Here is a 14,385-nt window from a genome sequence, read left to right as displayed (position 1 = left end):
GAGCTTCTGGAGTGGGGACCGTCTCATCTCTGAAGATAGTGCCCAGAACCAAACAAGCAGGGCAATAAATCTGAAGAAAAATTTAATGTAAGTGAAGCAGAAGTGAAAACCGAGAAAATAAGTTTCTATGCGGACGCTGGGAGAGAGGGTGGGAAAGTTGAGAGATCCCGGAGGGCGGAGGGCTGGGACACGTGTGCGCTGAACCGGAGCGCCAGCGGCCAATAGGCGCGGATTCCCTTTCCCGGCCCGCGGCTGCGATCAGGTGGCGTCAGGAGGCGGGAGGAGGGCAGGAGGCAGGGGTGCGGTCGCCGCCGGGACCCAGTGTGGAGCACCAGCCTCCGAGCGCGCACCTTGCTCGCGGCTCCCCGCACCCGCGTCCCCGCCGCGCTGTCGGGTAAGTTCAGCCTCCCCGCGCGTGCCCGCCCTGCGCCGGGGAGTGCCGGCGCGCCTCGGCCAGGTCCCCGCGAGCGCAGCGCGGGCCCCGGGCAGCTGCGCGGGTGCACGGCCCGAGGGGCCTCCGCGGGCAGAGAGGCCGCCTCCCGCATTTCGGAATCGAGGAACTGAGGCCTAGGGGAGCAAAAGTGCAGAGCTCTTGAAGAGTCACCCAGCTATGGTGAGGGCGGGGCACTAGCTGACACCCAGCTCTCCGGGAGCCCCCGCCCCTTCTCTTTCCATCACAGCTAGCAACGTTGGGATCCAGTTGGCCATCTTGGCCTCCTCAATCCTAAAGGTCTTGAGAACAGAAAAAGAGCAGGGAGTCGGAATGGTCCGCTGGGTCCCTGGTGTCTGGGGTCGGGGGCGGGGGGGGGGGCCGGCTCCGAGCTCGGTTCTGAGGACTTGGAACCCCACCCATCCTTGAGAGCACGTTCTCCTCTTCACGTTGGCAGTTAATTTTATTTCACTTACTTTTTTTTAAGAAATAGAGGAATAGTCAATTTAAATATTGGGCGTTGGGAGTCCGGGAAGTTCACTTTTCCTTGAAAAGACTCACCTTTTTCTTTGATTGCAACAGAGTCGCGTTCACCAGGCATGAATCATTCCCCTGGCGTTTGAGTCAACAGGAATCTGAGTACTTGCTTGCAAGTGACCATATGTAGGTGTAGGGACCTGAAATTGGCCACCCCAAGATATGTCTCTTTGGCATCAGGATTATTTGAGGCTGATTGCTTTTGATAAACTGGGACAGGGAAGGAGGCTCTGAGGAATGGAACTTGCCCTTCGTTAGGACACATTTACATTTGTAAGGTAAATCTCTATCTGTAAAAGGTGCCTCCCTCTCTGTACCAGGAAGAAGAAAGGAGGTGACCTTCTCTCTAGAAACTCTTAATCAATACCAAAGGCAAGGACTTAAATCTGCATTTTATTGTGCTTCTCTGGTAACCTCCTGTAACTAACCTCCCTCCACCTCCCAACGTTCGCATTTCTTTAAGGATTAAGCATCTTTCCTTAGGCTAGGAACTGATTGCTGCGCTCACCTGTGACTGCCCAGCTCCAGACAATCGACTTGCCTCCTGCTACGCCCACCGAGATAGCAGACCCACTACCTGCTGTGTCCATCAAGCACTGTGCCAACAGAGCAATCTTGTGACTATTGTGGGAGGGACATTTCATCATATGCGAAGCACCCTGTTTGGGGGTATATAACCACTATGTGCACCCCACTTCTTCGGTGCCCTTTCTTCCTTCAGGAAGAAAGGCCCCGGGCCATGGTTCCTCATAAAGCTTTGTTTAATTTTCTCTTGCTATTCTGTCTCATGTGAATTTAATTCCTTCTCCAGCCAGAGGAACCCCCATTTGGGAAGAGGAAATGTCTTCCTCCCCTACATAGGAAACTGGTTCCCACTGGATCTAGGAGGTTCTGGAGACCCCTCTGGCTGCTGATAAGAAGTTACACCTCTGGAGCTAAATTCTTTCCAAGAGTTTGTGTTCTACACGGATAGCAAGTCTCTGCCCTAAGGGAGGGTTGCATTTGCAACTTTTTAAAAATCAACATCATAAAAAATGTAGCTCATTAAAATGTTATTCTGTAGAGATATCTCCATTGGCTTTCATGAAGGCAGAGAACTTCAGACTGCTGAGAAAAGGAATTCAAAGATGTAAAAAAAACCAGAACCTTGTTTCCAGAGCCCTGTGGTTGTATAGAGAAATCTGTTGAGAAAAGTATAGGATATGATGTAGAAACTCTAATTCCTTTCAGAAAAGGATGTTTAAAGTTCTATTGTTAGCTCATTTGGCCTCTACTGTGGAGTAATTCTTTACTTCTTAAAACTTAAATCAGTAATAATTGTTAATAATTTACAAATTATGCTGGATCGACACATACTGAGCATCAGCTTTGACGATGTGTGGGCCGGGCACTTGGGTAAGGCAGGAGCATGGGGCTTAAATTCATACCTCTGGAGTGTCACTGCCTAGATTCAGCAGGGGGACCCTCACTTACTTGAACATTATTGTACCTCTCTGTGCCCCAACTATTTCATATGCAGAGTTGAGATGTTATTAATGATGCCTAGCTCCCTAAATTATTGTGAGGCTTATGTTAAATCATTCATTCTAGAAGGTTTTTTTAGTACCTTTTATGCCCCAGTTAACAAACGTGATAAAAATCTCTAGCCTGGAGTCCACCTTCTAGTGCTTTTTTATACTATCTGGCACATAGTAAGAACTCAAAATGCTAGCTGATGTTATTTCTTTTAATGCCAGTGACAGCCCTTCTCTCCCCCTTTTTATGGATGAGGAAACTGAGGCTCAAAGAAATTGTGTCTACCTTTAAAAAGCAAAACCAGAGCTAGTAATACCTTGTGTCCACTGTATATGTAGAGGGATGTAGTGTTAGGCCCTGTAACTGGACAGCCCACTGCCCTAGGCTACAGAGAGCCTGAGAAAATCAGGGCTAAATATTTCCAGGGGCTACCAGTGTAATTTCCTGTTGAACTTTGCTCTGAGGCTATCGTTGAATTTTTAGAATATTTTGTTCCCAGGATGGGTGGGAGCCACTTGCATTTCTAAAGCAACCCAGGAGATACGCAAGCATGTTGAAATAATGTCTACTTAACGGAAAGTATGCCTGAGTTCCCAATTGGGGCTCCATCGAAGAATTGCCCGTTTCACCTCTGGCCCCTGACGAGGACTGGACTGACTCCTCAAAAAGCAAGCACATCTGTGTACAACAGGCAGTAGGCTTGGAGCTTTGTAAAATGTAAATGGAGGTCTCACAGTCAAAGACAAAGAATCAAATTGAAACCAGCTAAAATTCTGTTAGGGAGTGGGGGCAATTTCCTGTGTTTTGTTGTTTGTTCCCTATGATGGTAGTCTGTTCTGGTTAACAGAATTCAGCAATCAACATAGTTCTACTGGGTTTTAAATGAGTCAAAAATTGGCTTTCCAGGAAACATATTTGTAAACCACTTGTGTACAGAGACTTTCTTCTCTCCTGTTTTGAGCCCATCACAGGTCTGGCACAGCCCTGTGCACTGAGGAGATGTATGTTTAGCAGCGGAGGGAGGGGGCTGGTATTAGAGGTTAGAGGCACATCCTCTCCCGGGACAGTTTCTCTTTGAATGTTGACTTCTGTTTTCTGGATTAAAGATTAAGGGTTGGTCTGAGAGTGTTGTGTTCTGAATCACAGACTTTACCATTTGGTAATTTTTTTCTTTTTGTAGGTTAGTGTGATCTAAACTCAAGGCAAAGGTGAAAGACCATGGCATCTATCTGGGTAAGTAAAAATCAAGCCTTCGTAACACAAGGACTTACCTGAGTCAAATCAAAATATCAAGAAAACATTTTTGAAAGTTGATCAAAAGGTTCATCAGAAAAAATTGACATGCTAAAACAGCTAGAGGATGTCTAAAAATAATAAAAAATAAAAATCGAAAAGTACATAGTTAAAATAGTTTGTGATGACACCAAAGCAGAGAGGTCAGTAACAGAGAATAAATTCAGTATATGATTTGGGAATTTTTTATATGATAAAGATGACATTTAACATCAGAGAAGAAAAGTTGGCTTAGTCAATAAATAATGTTAGGAAAACTTCTGGCCATTTGGGAAAAAGTGTAAATCTATATTCCTTTTCCCTTCTTAATTAAAATAAATTTCAGGGGGCCAGCCCCGTGGCCAAGTGATTAGCTTCGCATGCTCCTCTTCGGAGAACCAGGGTTTTGCTGGTTCAGATCCTGGGCGAGGACATGACACCACTCGTCAGGCCATGTTGAGGTGGCGTCCCACATGCCACAACTAGAAGGACCCACAACTAAACTATAGAACTATATACTCAGGGGATTTGCGGAGACAAAACAGGAAAAAAAAATTTTAAAAAAAGATTGACAGCAGTTGTTAGCTCAGATGCCAATCTTTAAAAAAAATAAAAAATTTCAGACAAATAAAAGCTGACATGAAAGAGATGAAACATGGATGAATTTAAAAAATAATCTTGGAGTGGGGAAGGTGCTTACAGCCGTGACACAAACCAAAAGCCTTAAAGAAAAACAGTGATCTACTTAACTACATATACATTTATAATTTATGGCAGCAAACAATACTATTAGTAGAGTCAGAAGACAACCCACAGGGGAAAAAAATTTACAGCACATCAGCCCAAAGGTTTATTTCCGTAACATACAAATAACTCGAATAAATCAATAAGAATAATGAACTTGATGGAAAAATTTGAAAGGGATGTGACTAGGACATGAAAAGAATTATAAATGTCCAACAGACATATAAAAAGATGCCACACCTCACTGAGAATTAAAGAAATGTAAATAACACAATAAGAAGCCATTTTCTACTTAAGAAATTGGTAAAGGTGAAAAAATTGTAGTAAGACTGGTGTTGCAGAGGATGTGTGAGGCAGGTGCTCTCATCCCCTGTTCATAGGAGAATAAACATTTTTGGATCATATTTTGGCAATATCTGTCAGTGTTTAAATGCCCACCGACTTTAACCCAGTAATTCCACTTCTGGGCATTTAACGTATAAATATACTTGCATAAGGTTGAAAAAATATGGACCCAAGGACATTCATTTGTGTTAATGAAAATATACAGACAGCATAAATGGCCATCCATTGGGTGTGAAATTAGTAAATTACTTGTTTGTAACTTATAGCCATTTTTATGTGATCATTAAGAAGAATGGGGATAAAGTGGATCTGCTCTGTATATACTGACATAAGAATATGTCCAAAGATGTATTAATCAATGAAAAAAATCAGGTTACAGAGTAGAATGTACTGAGTATTTAAAAGAAAGAAAAAAGAAAAGAAAAATATATACATAAAGACTGTATTACATGAAAACTTTCTGGAAAGGTGGAACTGGGAGCAAGGGCACTTTTATTTTTCAATGCATCGCCTTCTATGCTCTGATTTTTTTTTTAAATAATGAACATATATTATATTCCACTTCTGGGTAGATACCCAAAGGAATTGAAAGCAGGATCTCGAAGAGATACTTGCACTCCCATGTTCATAGCAGCATTATTCACAATAGCCAAGAGGTGGAAGCAACCCACATGTCCATGGACAGATGAAGGGATAAACAAAATGTGGTCTCTAGATACAAGGGAATATTGTTCAATCTTAGAAAGGAAGGAAATTCTGACATATATCACAACATAGATGAACCTTGAGGATATTATGCTCAGTCATATAAGCCAGTAATAAAAGAGAAAATACTACGTGGTTCCATTTATATGCGGTATTTAAAGTAGTCAGATTTGTAAAGACAGGAAATAGAATTGCAGTTGCCAGGGGCTGGGGCTGGGGCTGGGGACGGGGGTGGGGGAGGCGGATTTGTTGCTTAATGGATGTAGAGTTTCAGTTCTGCAGGATGAAAAAGTTCTGCAGATCTGTTTCACAACAGTGTGGATATTACCACTACTTAACTGTACACTTAAAAATGGTTAATGTGGTAAATTTTGTTACGCTTTTTTAACCACAATTTAAAAAACCCTCCGATTTCTGTAAATATTCTTACCACTAAGTTTTATCTGTTCTCTTTTTCCCTCTTACACACAAAAGCACATACACAGGCAAACACAAGTGAGTGATCAAATCCGTGCTTCTCTACAAAACTGTAAATCAGTTTGTGGTTGCCAGTGTGTGATGAGTTTATGGAGTGATGAGAGAGACGTCAGCAATTTCAGTACATTACCCTTGAAGATGAAAGAAGAGCTGGTTTCCTAGGTGTGTATGTTCTAGCGAGGAAGGAGCGTTGCAACCTGGAGCTGTTTCAGATGACAAGCGATCTATGCTGCTTTGCTATTTCCTTTGTTTGGACATTTTGAATGTTTCTGTTCTGGCAGGTGTTATATACTCGGAAAAGGGCCTGTGATCTTATCAGTTTGTACTCTTTGGACTCAGGGTCCCTTGTCCTATTTTGCCTTTAGGCCCATAGCAAGCTCTCAGGCAACCCACAACTTACAATGTCTTGGAACATGACGTTTTATTGAGGAACCGTAGCAGTATCTTTCCGTAGTGCCTTCTACCATGCTGACACTCTCATGCAAATATTCTGAGCTTTTCCTTCTTGGTCAAGTCCTAACTTAACTTTTACAGAATAATAATATATACAGTTACTATTTGTTTGAACCCTCAAGTTAGTATTTTTTTTATTGAGGTCATTATAGTTTATAACATTGTGTACGTTATTCTTAGTGAGTCACCGGGTATATACCCCTTTACCCCTTATGTCCACCCCCCAATCCCCATCCCCTCTGGTAACCAGGAATCTGTTCTCTTTGTCCATGTGTTTATCTTCCACATATGAGTGAAATCATGTGGTGTTTGTCTTTGTCTGGCTTATTTTGCTTAACATATACCCTCAAGGTCCATCCACGTTGTTGCAAATGGGGTGATTTTGTCTTTTTTATGGCTGAGTAGTATTCATAGAATACTACATATACATAGAATATATATATATGTATATGTGTGCATATATATATATATACACACCCCATATCTTCTTTATCCATTCATCAGTCCTTGGGCCCTTGGGTTGCTTCCATGTCTTGGCTATTGTGAATAATGCTGCAGTGAACATAGGGGTGCATAAGTTTCTGTGAATTGTTGATTTCAATTTCTTGGGATAAATACTCAGTAGTGGGATGGCTGGGTCATATGGTATTTCTACTTTTAATTTTTCAATAAATCTCCATACTGTTTTCCATAGTGGCTGTACCAGTTTGCATTCCCACCAGCAGTGTATGAACGTTCCCTTTCTCCACAACCTTGCCAACACTTGTTATTTTTTGTCTTAGTAATTATAGCCACTCTAATGGGTGTAAGGTGATAGCTCATTGTAGTTTTGATTTGCGTTTCCCTAATGATAAGTGATGTGAATATCTTTTCATGTGCCTATTGGCCGTCTGTATATCTTCTTTGGAAAAAATGTCTGCTCATATCCTCTGCCCATTTTTTGATCGGGTTGTTTGTTTTTTTTTGTTGTTGAGTTGTGTGAGTTCTTTATATATTTTGGAGATTAGCCCCTTGTCAGATATATGATTTGAAAGTATTTTCTCCTAGTTGCTGTGTTGTCTTTTCATTTTGTTCCTGGTTTCCTTTGCCTCGCAGAAGCTCTTTAGTCTGATGAAGTCTCATTTGTTTATTTTTTGTTTCATTTCCCTTGCCCGAGTAGACATGGTTTTCAAAAAGATGTTTCTAAGGCCACTGTGAAAGAGTGTGCTGCCTATATTTTCTTCTAGGAGTTTTATGGTTTCATCTCTTACCTTCAAGACTTTAATCCATTTTGAGTTAATTTTTGTGTATGGTGAAAGATAAAGGTCTATTTTCATTTTTTTGCATATGGCTGTCCAGTTTTCCCAACCCCATTTATTGAAGAGACTTTCCTTTCTCCATTGTATGTTCTTGACTCATTTGTTGAAGATTAACTGTCTGTAGATGTGGGGTTTTATTTCTGGGCTTTCACTTCTGTTCCATTGATCTGTGTGCCCATTTTTGTACCAGTACCATGTTGTTTTGATTGCTATAGCTTTGTAGTATATTTTGAAGTCAGGAATTGTGGTGCCTCCAGCTTTGTTCTTTTTTCTCAGGATTACTTTAGCCATTCGGGATCTTTTGTTGCCCCATATGAATTTTAGGATTCTTTGTTCTATTTCCATGAAGAATGTCATTGGGATTCTGATTGGGATTGCATTGAATCTGTAGATTGCTTTGGGTAGTATGGACATTTTAACTATGTTTATTCTTCTGATCCATGTACATGGAATATCTTTCCATTTCTTTATGTCATCATCGATTTCTTTCAGTAATGTCTTATAGTTTTCATTGTATAGGTCGTTTACCTCCTTGATTAAATTTATTCCTAGATATTTTATTCTTTTTGTTGCGAGTGTAAATGGGATTATATTCTTGAGTTCTCTTTCTGTTAGTTTATTATTAGAAATGCAACTGATTTTTGTAAGTTGATTTTGTACCCTGCTGCTTTGCTGTAGTTGTTGATTATTTTTAATAGTTTTCTGATGTATTCTTTAGGGTTTTCTGTATATAGAATCATGTCATCTGTAAACAGCAAGAGTTTCACTTCTTCCTTGCCAATTTAGATACCTTTTATTTCTTTTTCTTGCTTGGTTGCTCTGGCCAAAGCCTCCAGTACTATGTTGAATAAGAGTGGTGAGAGTAGGCACCCTCGTCTTGTTCCTGTTCTCAGAGGGATGGCTTCCAATTTTTCCCTGTTAAGTATGATGTTGGCTGTGAGTTTGTCATATATGGCCTTTATAATGTTGAGGTATTTTCCTTCTATTCCCATTTATTGAGAGTTTATCATAAATGGATGTTGGATCTTGTCAAATGCCTTCTCTGCATCTATTGAGATGATCATGTGGTTTCTATTCTACATTTTGTTAATGTGTATCACATTGATTGGTTTGCGGATGTCGAACCATCCCTGTATTCCTGGTATAAATCCCACTTGATCATAGTATAGGGTCCTTTCAATGTATTACTGTATTCTGTTTGCCAATATTTTGTTGAAGATTTTTGCATCTGTGTTCATCAGCAATATTAGCCTGTAATTTTCCTTCTTTGTGTTGTCCTTGTCTAGCTTTAGGATTAGAGTGATGTTGGCCTCATGGAATACTTCCTAACTCATTCTATACAATTAAAACTATAAGACACTACTGAAAGGAATCAGCTTTTATCTGGGAAAGTTTTTATTTCTCCATTGTATCTGAAGGATAGTATCCAAGGCTGGATAGAATATTCTTGGCTGAAAGTTTGGTTTTTCAGGATTTTGAATATATCTTTCCCCTCTCTCCTAGCCTGTAAGGTTTCTGCTGACAGTCCAACCACAGTGACAGTGCTCCTTTTTATAACTCTAATTGGTTACAAAGTAGGCTTTTGAATATGACCTTGAGCAAATTACTTAGTCTCTTGCCACCTCAGTTACCTCATCTGCAAAATGAGTATAGTAATAGTACCTACATCATTAGTGCTTGTAACCAATAAACCAGTTCATGTAAAATGCATTAACAGTGCCTGGCATGTATTGAGCACTCAGTAAATGTTAGTTGTAATCACTATCATTTCAATATATTAGTTTGTTTCTAAAGACATATTCCTTGCTAATTAATATCCCTGCAACTGTTTTAGTAAAGGACCTTCTGCCTTTTTCCTGGGCCTGATTTTATTATAAATCAACAGCATCCCCCTCCCCATTGGAATGATTCTCTCTGAGTCACCTGAAACAGATGGGTATCTGCAAAAAGATTCTTTCTGACCACTCTTACTTTCACTATTTTCTTGTGTGGATGTATACACAAGCTGTTTTAGGTTCACAGCACAATTGAGGTTGGTATAGGTTCCCATATACCCCCTGCCCTGACACATGTGTAGCCTCTTTCATTATCAACATCCCGCACCAGAGTGGTACATTTGTTACATTTGATGAACCTACATTGACACATCATAATCACTTATATTTATATATATTTTGGATACTTATATATATTTAAAGATGTATAATGCTCTGTTCCCACTCAAGTGGGTATACTGCAATACAATTCCACAGGTTTAAGGGCTCAGCCCTCGTTTCAGACTCCAGCTGCAAGGGTCAGAGCCACCTGCTCTTCTGACCAATGGGCTATAAATTTGGGAGTTTCTGTGACCCTCCCAGGTTCAGTAATTCTCTAGAACAACTCACAGAATTCACTGAAAGTGCTGTATTTACAGTTACAGTTTTATTATAAAGCCTACACATAGTGCAAGCTCTGGAAGAGCCCTGGACGCAGAGCTAACATGCCCTCTCCACATGGAGTCAGAGTGCTTTGCCCTTCCTGCACATCAGTGTGTTCACCAGTCAGGGAGCTCCTCTGAACCTCAGTGTCTAGAGTTGTTACTGGGGTTTCATTACACAGGCATGATTGATTACATCACTGGCCACATGACTGAACTCAGTCTCCAGTCCTGTTCCCCTCCCAAAGTGCCAACCCTCCATCATGTTGCTGGTCTTCTTAGTGATCAGTCCTGATCCTACAGCTAAGGAGGGGCCCACCATGAGTCACCTTATTTGTGTAATAAAGACACACCTATCACTCAGAAAATTCCAACAGTTTTTGAAGCTCTGTGCCTGGAACCCAGAAGAAAGACCAGATATACTGTTTATTATACCACACACATATATAACTCACATCAAGCCTGTATAGTTTCTAAAACATCATATGCCTTTATTTTTTACCAAGATGGTATCAACACTATGGCACTGGTTATCTTATGCTGATCAGAAGCTCTGAGTGGAAGTTCCATCTTTAATAAGAAGTAACACTGGGGAAAATGAGTTAATGTTTTGTAATAAATTCAGATTGGCAGGCAGAGTCACTCAAAATGTGGGGTCCATGGAGAAGAAATAATGAAAGGGATTCTTGATGGTGGAAAGGTTGGAGAAGGGCTTATGTAGGGTGGAAACTTCCCAGTAGGAAAAGCTAATACATGATAATGTGTTTATGGTGAGAATTAGAGAGCACAGCTTCCCTTCCCCACCCGACCCTTCCTCTCTTTCCTGGGGTGCAGTTTGACACATGAAGACACAGCATTCCCATTTGTGCTGTGTCACCCAGAAGAATGACACCAGTCGTAGGTCTGTCAGGAAAGGTGCAATGTGCTAATGTGAGAGAGAATTTGGGAAAGATGTGCCTTTCAAATGTCGTCCCATGGATAACACTAGCCCTGGGCATTTGGATGCTATTTGTCCTGGGTATGGGAGTTTGTGAGAGCCCTGTCCAGTGTCATATTTCTTGCTTTGGTGAGGACATCCCATTAGTGTATTTATGCTTCCTGACCATGCAAATTTAAAACACACATGGGGCGAATGCCTGTTTAACATGCATGTGGATGTGCTGACGTTTTCTCTGGTTTCTCTCCTGTCCACTGCATCTCAGGGCTAGAAGATCTGGCTTCATAACTATTTTCATTGAAATGGAGTATTCACACCCCAAGCAGAACAGGCATCACGTCCAATTAAGTTCTGTTCAACATGACTGCCACTTCCTGTCTGGTGTGTGTTTTAAACCATGTTCCCTGAAGCTTCTTTAGGTAAATATTGGCACTTAGTTACACAAATGGTCCTCTGCAGGAAGTTACAGAAAAACAGGTTAGACCTGGATTCTAAATCAAAACGTTAGAGCTTTGTTTCAGGACAAAGCCTGGAAAGAAATACTGTGTAATCTGAGTGAAAAGAGAATGGCTTCCTGGGAATGAATGGAATGAGCATTACAGAGCAGCTCTTTGCCACTTCCTGACTCAAGTTCAACCACAAAGGAAGCAGAGACCCTCTTTCTTAATTAATTAGAATAAAAACTACAACTTGCCAGTCTAATGAGTAGCCATTTAAGAAGCCTGGTAAATCAGAAGCCAAGAGGAAGAGAAAAAGTTTTAGATGGAGAGCAAGGAATGTGAAGGGGAAAATATATGACTTGATTCTCTTGAAAGTGTATTTTTTGTTGGATGCAAAGCAGTTAGAAAAAATAAGTATTCTAAAGTACTGAGCAATAAGATTAGTGCAGAGGTCTCAACGTGAATTAAAAGAGAATAAATCAGAAGAGCAGAAAATTCTCAAGTCTGCCTCTTCTTTCTTTATCAGATCTTTGCTCCTTTCGTTTTCACCTATTTGTGTTTGATTAAATACCTCACCAGGTTCTGGAGGTGTGCTGAAATGGGAGTAGTGGCAGCCCCATGTGAACAGGATTTACAAAAGGTGAAGAATGCATTTGTCAGATTTTTGAGATATGGTGTAGAGCTCTGAAAAGTCTGGTAGTGGCATTTGAGAATTATCAAAGAAGGCAAGACCCAGAACCAAAAAGCATTTTTATCCACTTATTCAACAAATATTTACTAAGCATCTCTTATGTGCCAGATACTGTTTTAGGCTCCAGGGATACAGCAGAGAAAGAGAAATAAAAAAGCATGGACCTTACATGCCTCCAATTTTGTTAGGAAAGACAGCTAGTAAACAAAGAAATAAATGTATCATATAGAAAGCCAGTTTTAAGTACTCTGGAGAAAAGCAGAGATAGACAATGAGAGTGATGGGCAGTGTTATTTTCTGCTCAGATATGTGAGCAGAAGTCAACCTGGAGGGAGGCATACGCTGGGAGAAAAGCTTGGGGAAGACCATCCAGGCAGAGGAAACAGCAGGTGTGAAGCTCTAAGGCAGAAGGGCTCGGTATACTTGAAGAGCAATGAGAAACTCCCATGAAGTGATAGGAGGGGGACAAGGAGATTGGGGGAAGCATTACAGTTCTCTTTGTTGTGACTTCAGGATCCTCCAAGGGCCACAAAGAATCCTGATAGTCCCAATAGCCTTTGCATGAACTATTCAAGGAGTTTTCATTATCTAGGTTTATTTTACATCAGGAAGCATTCTTAAGTTTGTAGCAACTTATTGTTAGGATTGTCACTTCCCAAGCATACTCATACAAAACCCATAAAATAATGCATTTTTGCCTTTGTGTCATGTGGGTGTTAATGACGTTGGCCGTCAATGCCCCCATCTTCCTCTATTTTATATGTGAAACACCTGCCACAGCATGGCTTGATGAGTGGTGTGTGGATCTGCACCCAGGATCCAAATCAGTGAAGCCCAGACCACTGGAGCGGAGTGCGCAAACTTAACCGCTATGCCACCAGGCTGGCCCCTGGAACTAGCCTTGAAGAACCTGGAATAGCCCACGATGCTGAAAGTGGTCACTGAAATATTCCTGACATCTCCCAAATCTCCCAGGATACAATAGTCACTTTGATTTCTGGACTATTGATATTTGAAGGAATCAACTTCATCAGGCAGCCCATTATCTGGTGTAGACTTTGGAGACATTCCACACCTTGGGATGTCATTGTCTTGTTTCCATCTGCTTCCGGAAACTCGTTCACAGTTATTTATTAACCTCCTATCTGGAGACTAAACTCTGGGCTAGAAGCTGGTTATATGTAGTGAGTAAAACAAAAGGTCTCTGCCCTCTGGAACTTTATTTTAGAGGAGGTAGAGTCACAGATATAAACAGTGAGAGATATTACCGAATGCTGAGTGTCCTAAGGGGTAAATGTTGCTGAGATGGAGACTAACAACAGAGGACTCACTCGGATCAAGTGGCCAGGACAGGCCTGTCAGAGAAGATGATCTTTAAGCAGAGGACTGAAGGTCTAAAAACATTCCAGATAGAGAGAACAGCATGAACAAAGGCACTAAGATGAGAAAGAATTCAACATATATCAGCCCGACTCAGAGAACCAAAGTCTGATGGGCAAAAGGGAGAGTGGCTTCAGGTCAGGGTGACAAGGGAGGTTGGGTCAAACCATACAGGGCCGTTGTGACCAATGTAAGGAGTTTGGTCTTTATTCAATGTCCAATGGGAGGTCAGAGAAGGATGTTCAGTAGAAATGCCTTGAGCTGATTTAGATCTTTCACAGATCACTTGGCTGTTATGTGGGAAATGGTTGGAGGTAGACAGTAGAGGGAAGAGAGGAGGGAAACTACTGCATATGTCCACATCCAGGGGATCAGTGATGGTAACTTGGGTGACAGCAGGGGTAAAGAAGATGGGGAGAAGGGCACATGAGATTATATTTTTGAGATTGTCTCAACAGGCTTTGCTGATGGATTGGATTTGGAGGGAAAGAGAGATAAAGGAGTCAAAGGAGACTCCCAGGTTTTTGGTGGTTGGTGGTGCCATTTAGAGGGAGGGGGCAGATTGAGGAAGAAGAGCAAGTTGGGGATGAGCCCAGAGACTGGAGTCGGATTATGTGGGTTCAAATCCTGGCTGTGCCATAGACAAGTTGTGTGACCTTGGGCAAGGCTGTGCCTCTCTGTGCCTCAGTCTTCTCCCCCATAAAATAGGGGTCATTGTGTACTAACCTCATAGAGTGGTTGTGTA

The 14,385-nt window shown here is 41.4% G+C and overlaps 1 protein-coding gene across 1 annotated transcript in view; it reads left to right on the top strand.

Annotated features, from left to right (window-relative positions):
* The first annotated feature begins 111 nt into the window (after positions 1–111).
* The window catches only part of ANXA3 (annexin A3), a 61,930-nt gene continuing 47,656 nt past the window's right edge, over positions 112–14,385 (top strand). The window contains exons 1-2 of the mRNA XM_044766203.2: positions 112–394; positions 3,663–3,715. Coding sequence (XP_044622138.1) covers positions 3,701–3,715 — 15 coding nt within the window. The 5' untranslated portion in view covers positions 112–394; positions 3,663–3,700. The remainder of the gene's footprint in view (positions 395–3,662; positions 3,716–14,385) is intronic.

The sequence above is a fragment of the Equus asinus genome, chromosome 3, assembly GCF_041296235.1.
Source record: "Equus asinus isolate D_3611 breed Donkey chromosome 3, EquAss-T2T_v2, whole genome shotgun sequence".
In the NCBI taxonomy this organism is placed as follows: domain Eukaryota; kingdom Metazoa; phylum Chordata; class Mammalia; order Perissodactyla; family Equidae; genus Equus; species Equus asinus.
This window is presented reverse-complemented; position numbering and strand designations above follow the sequence as displayed.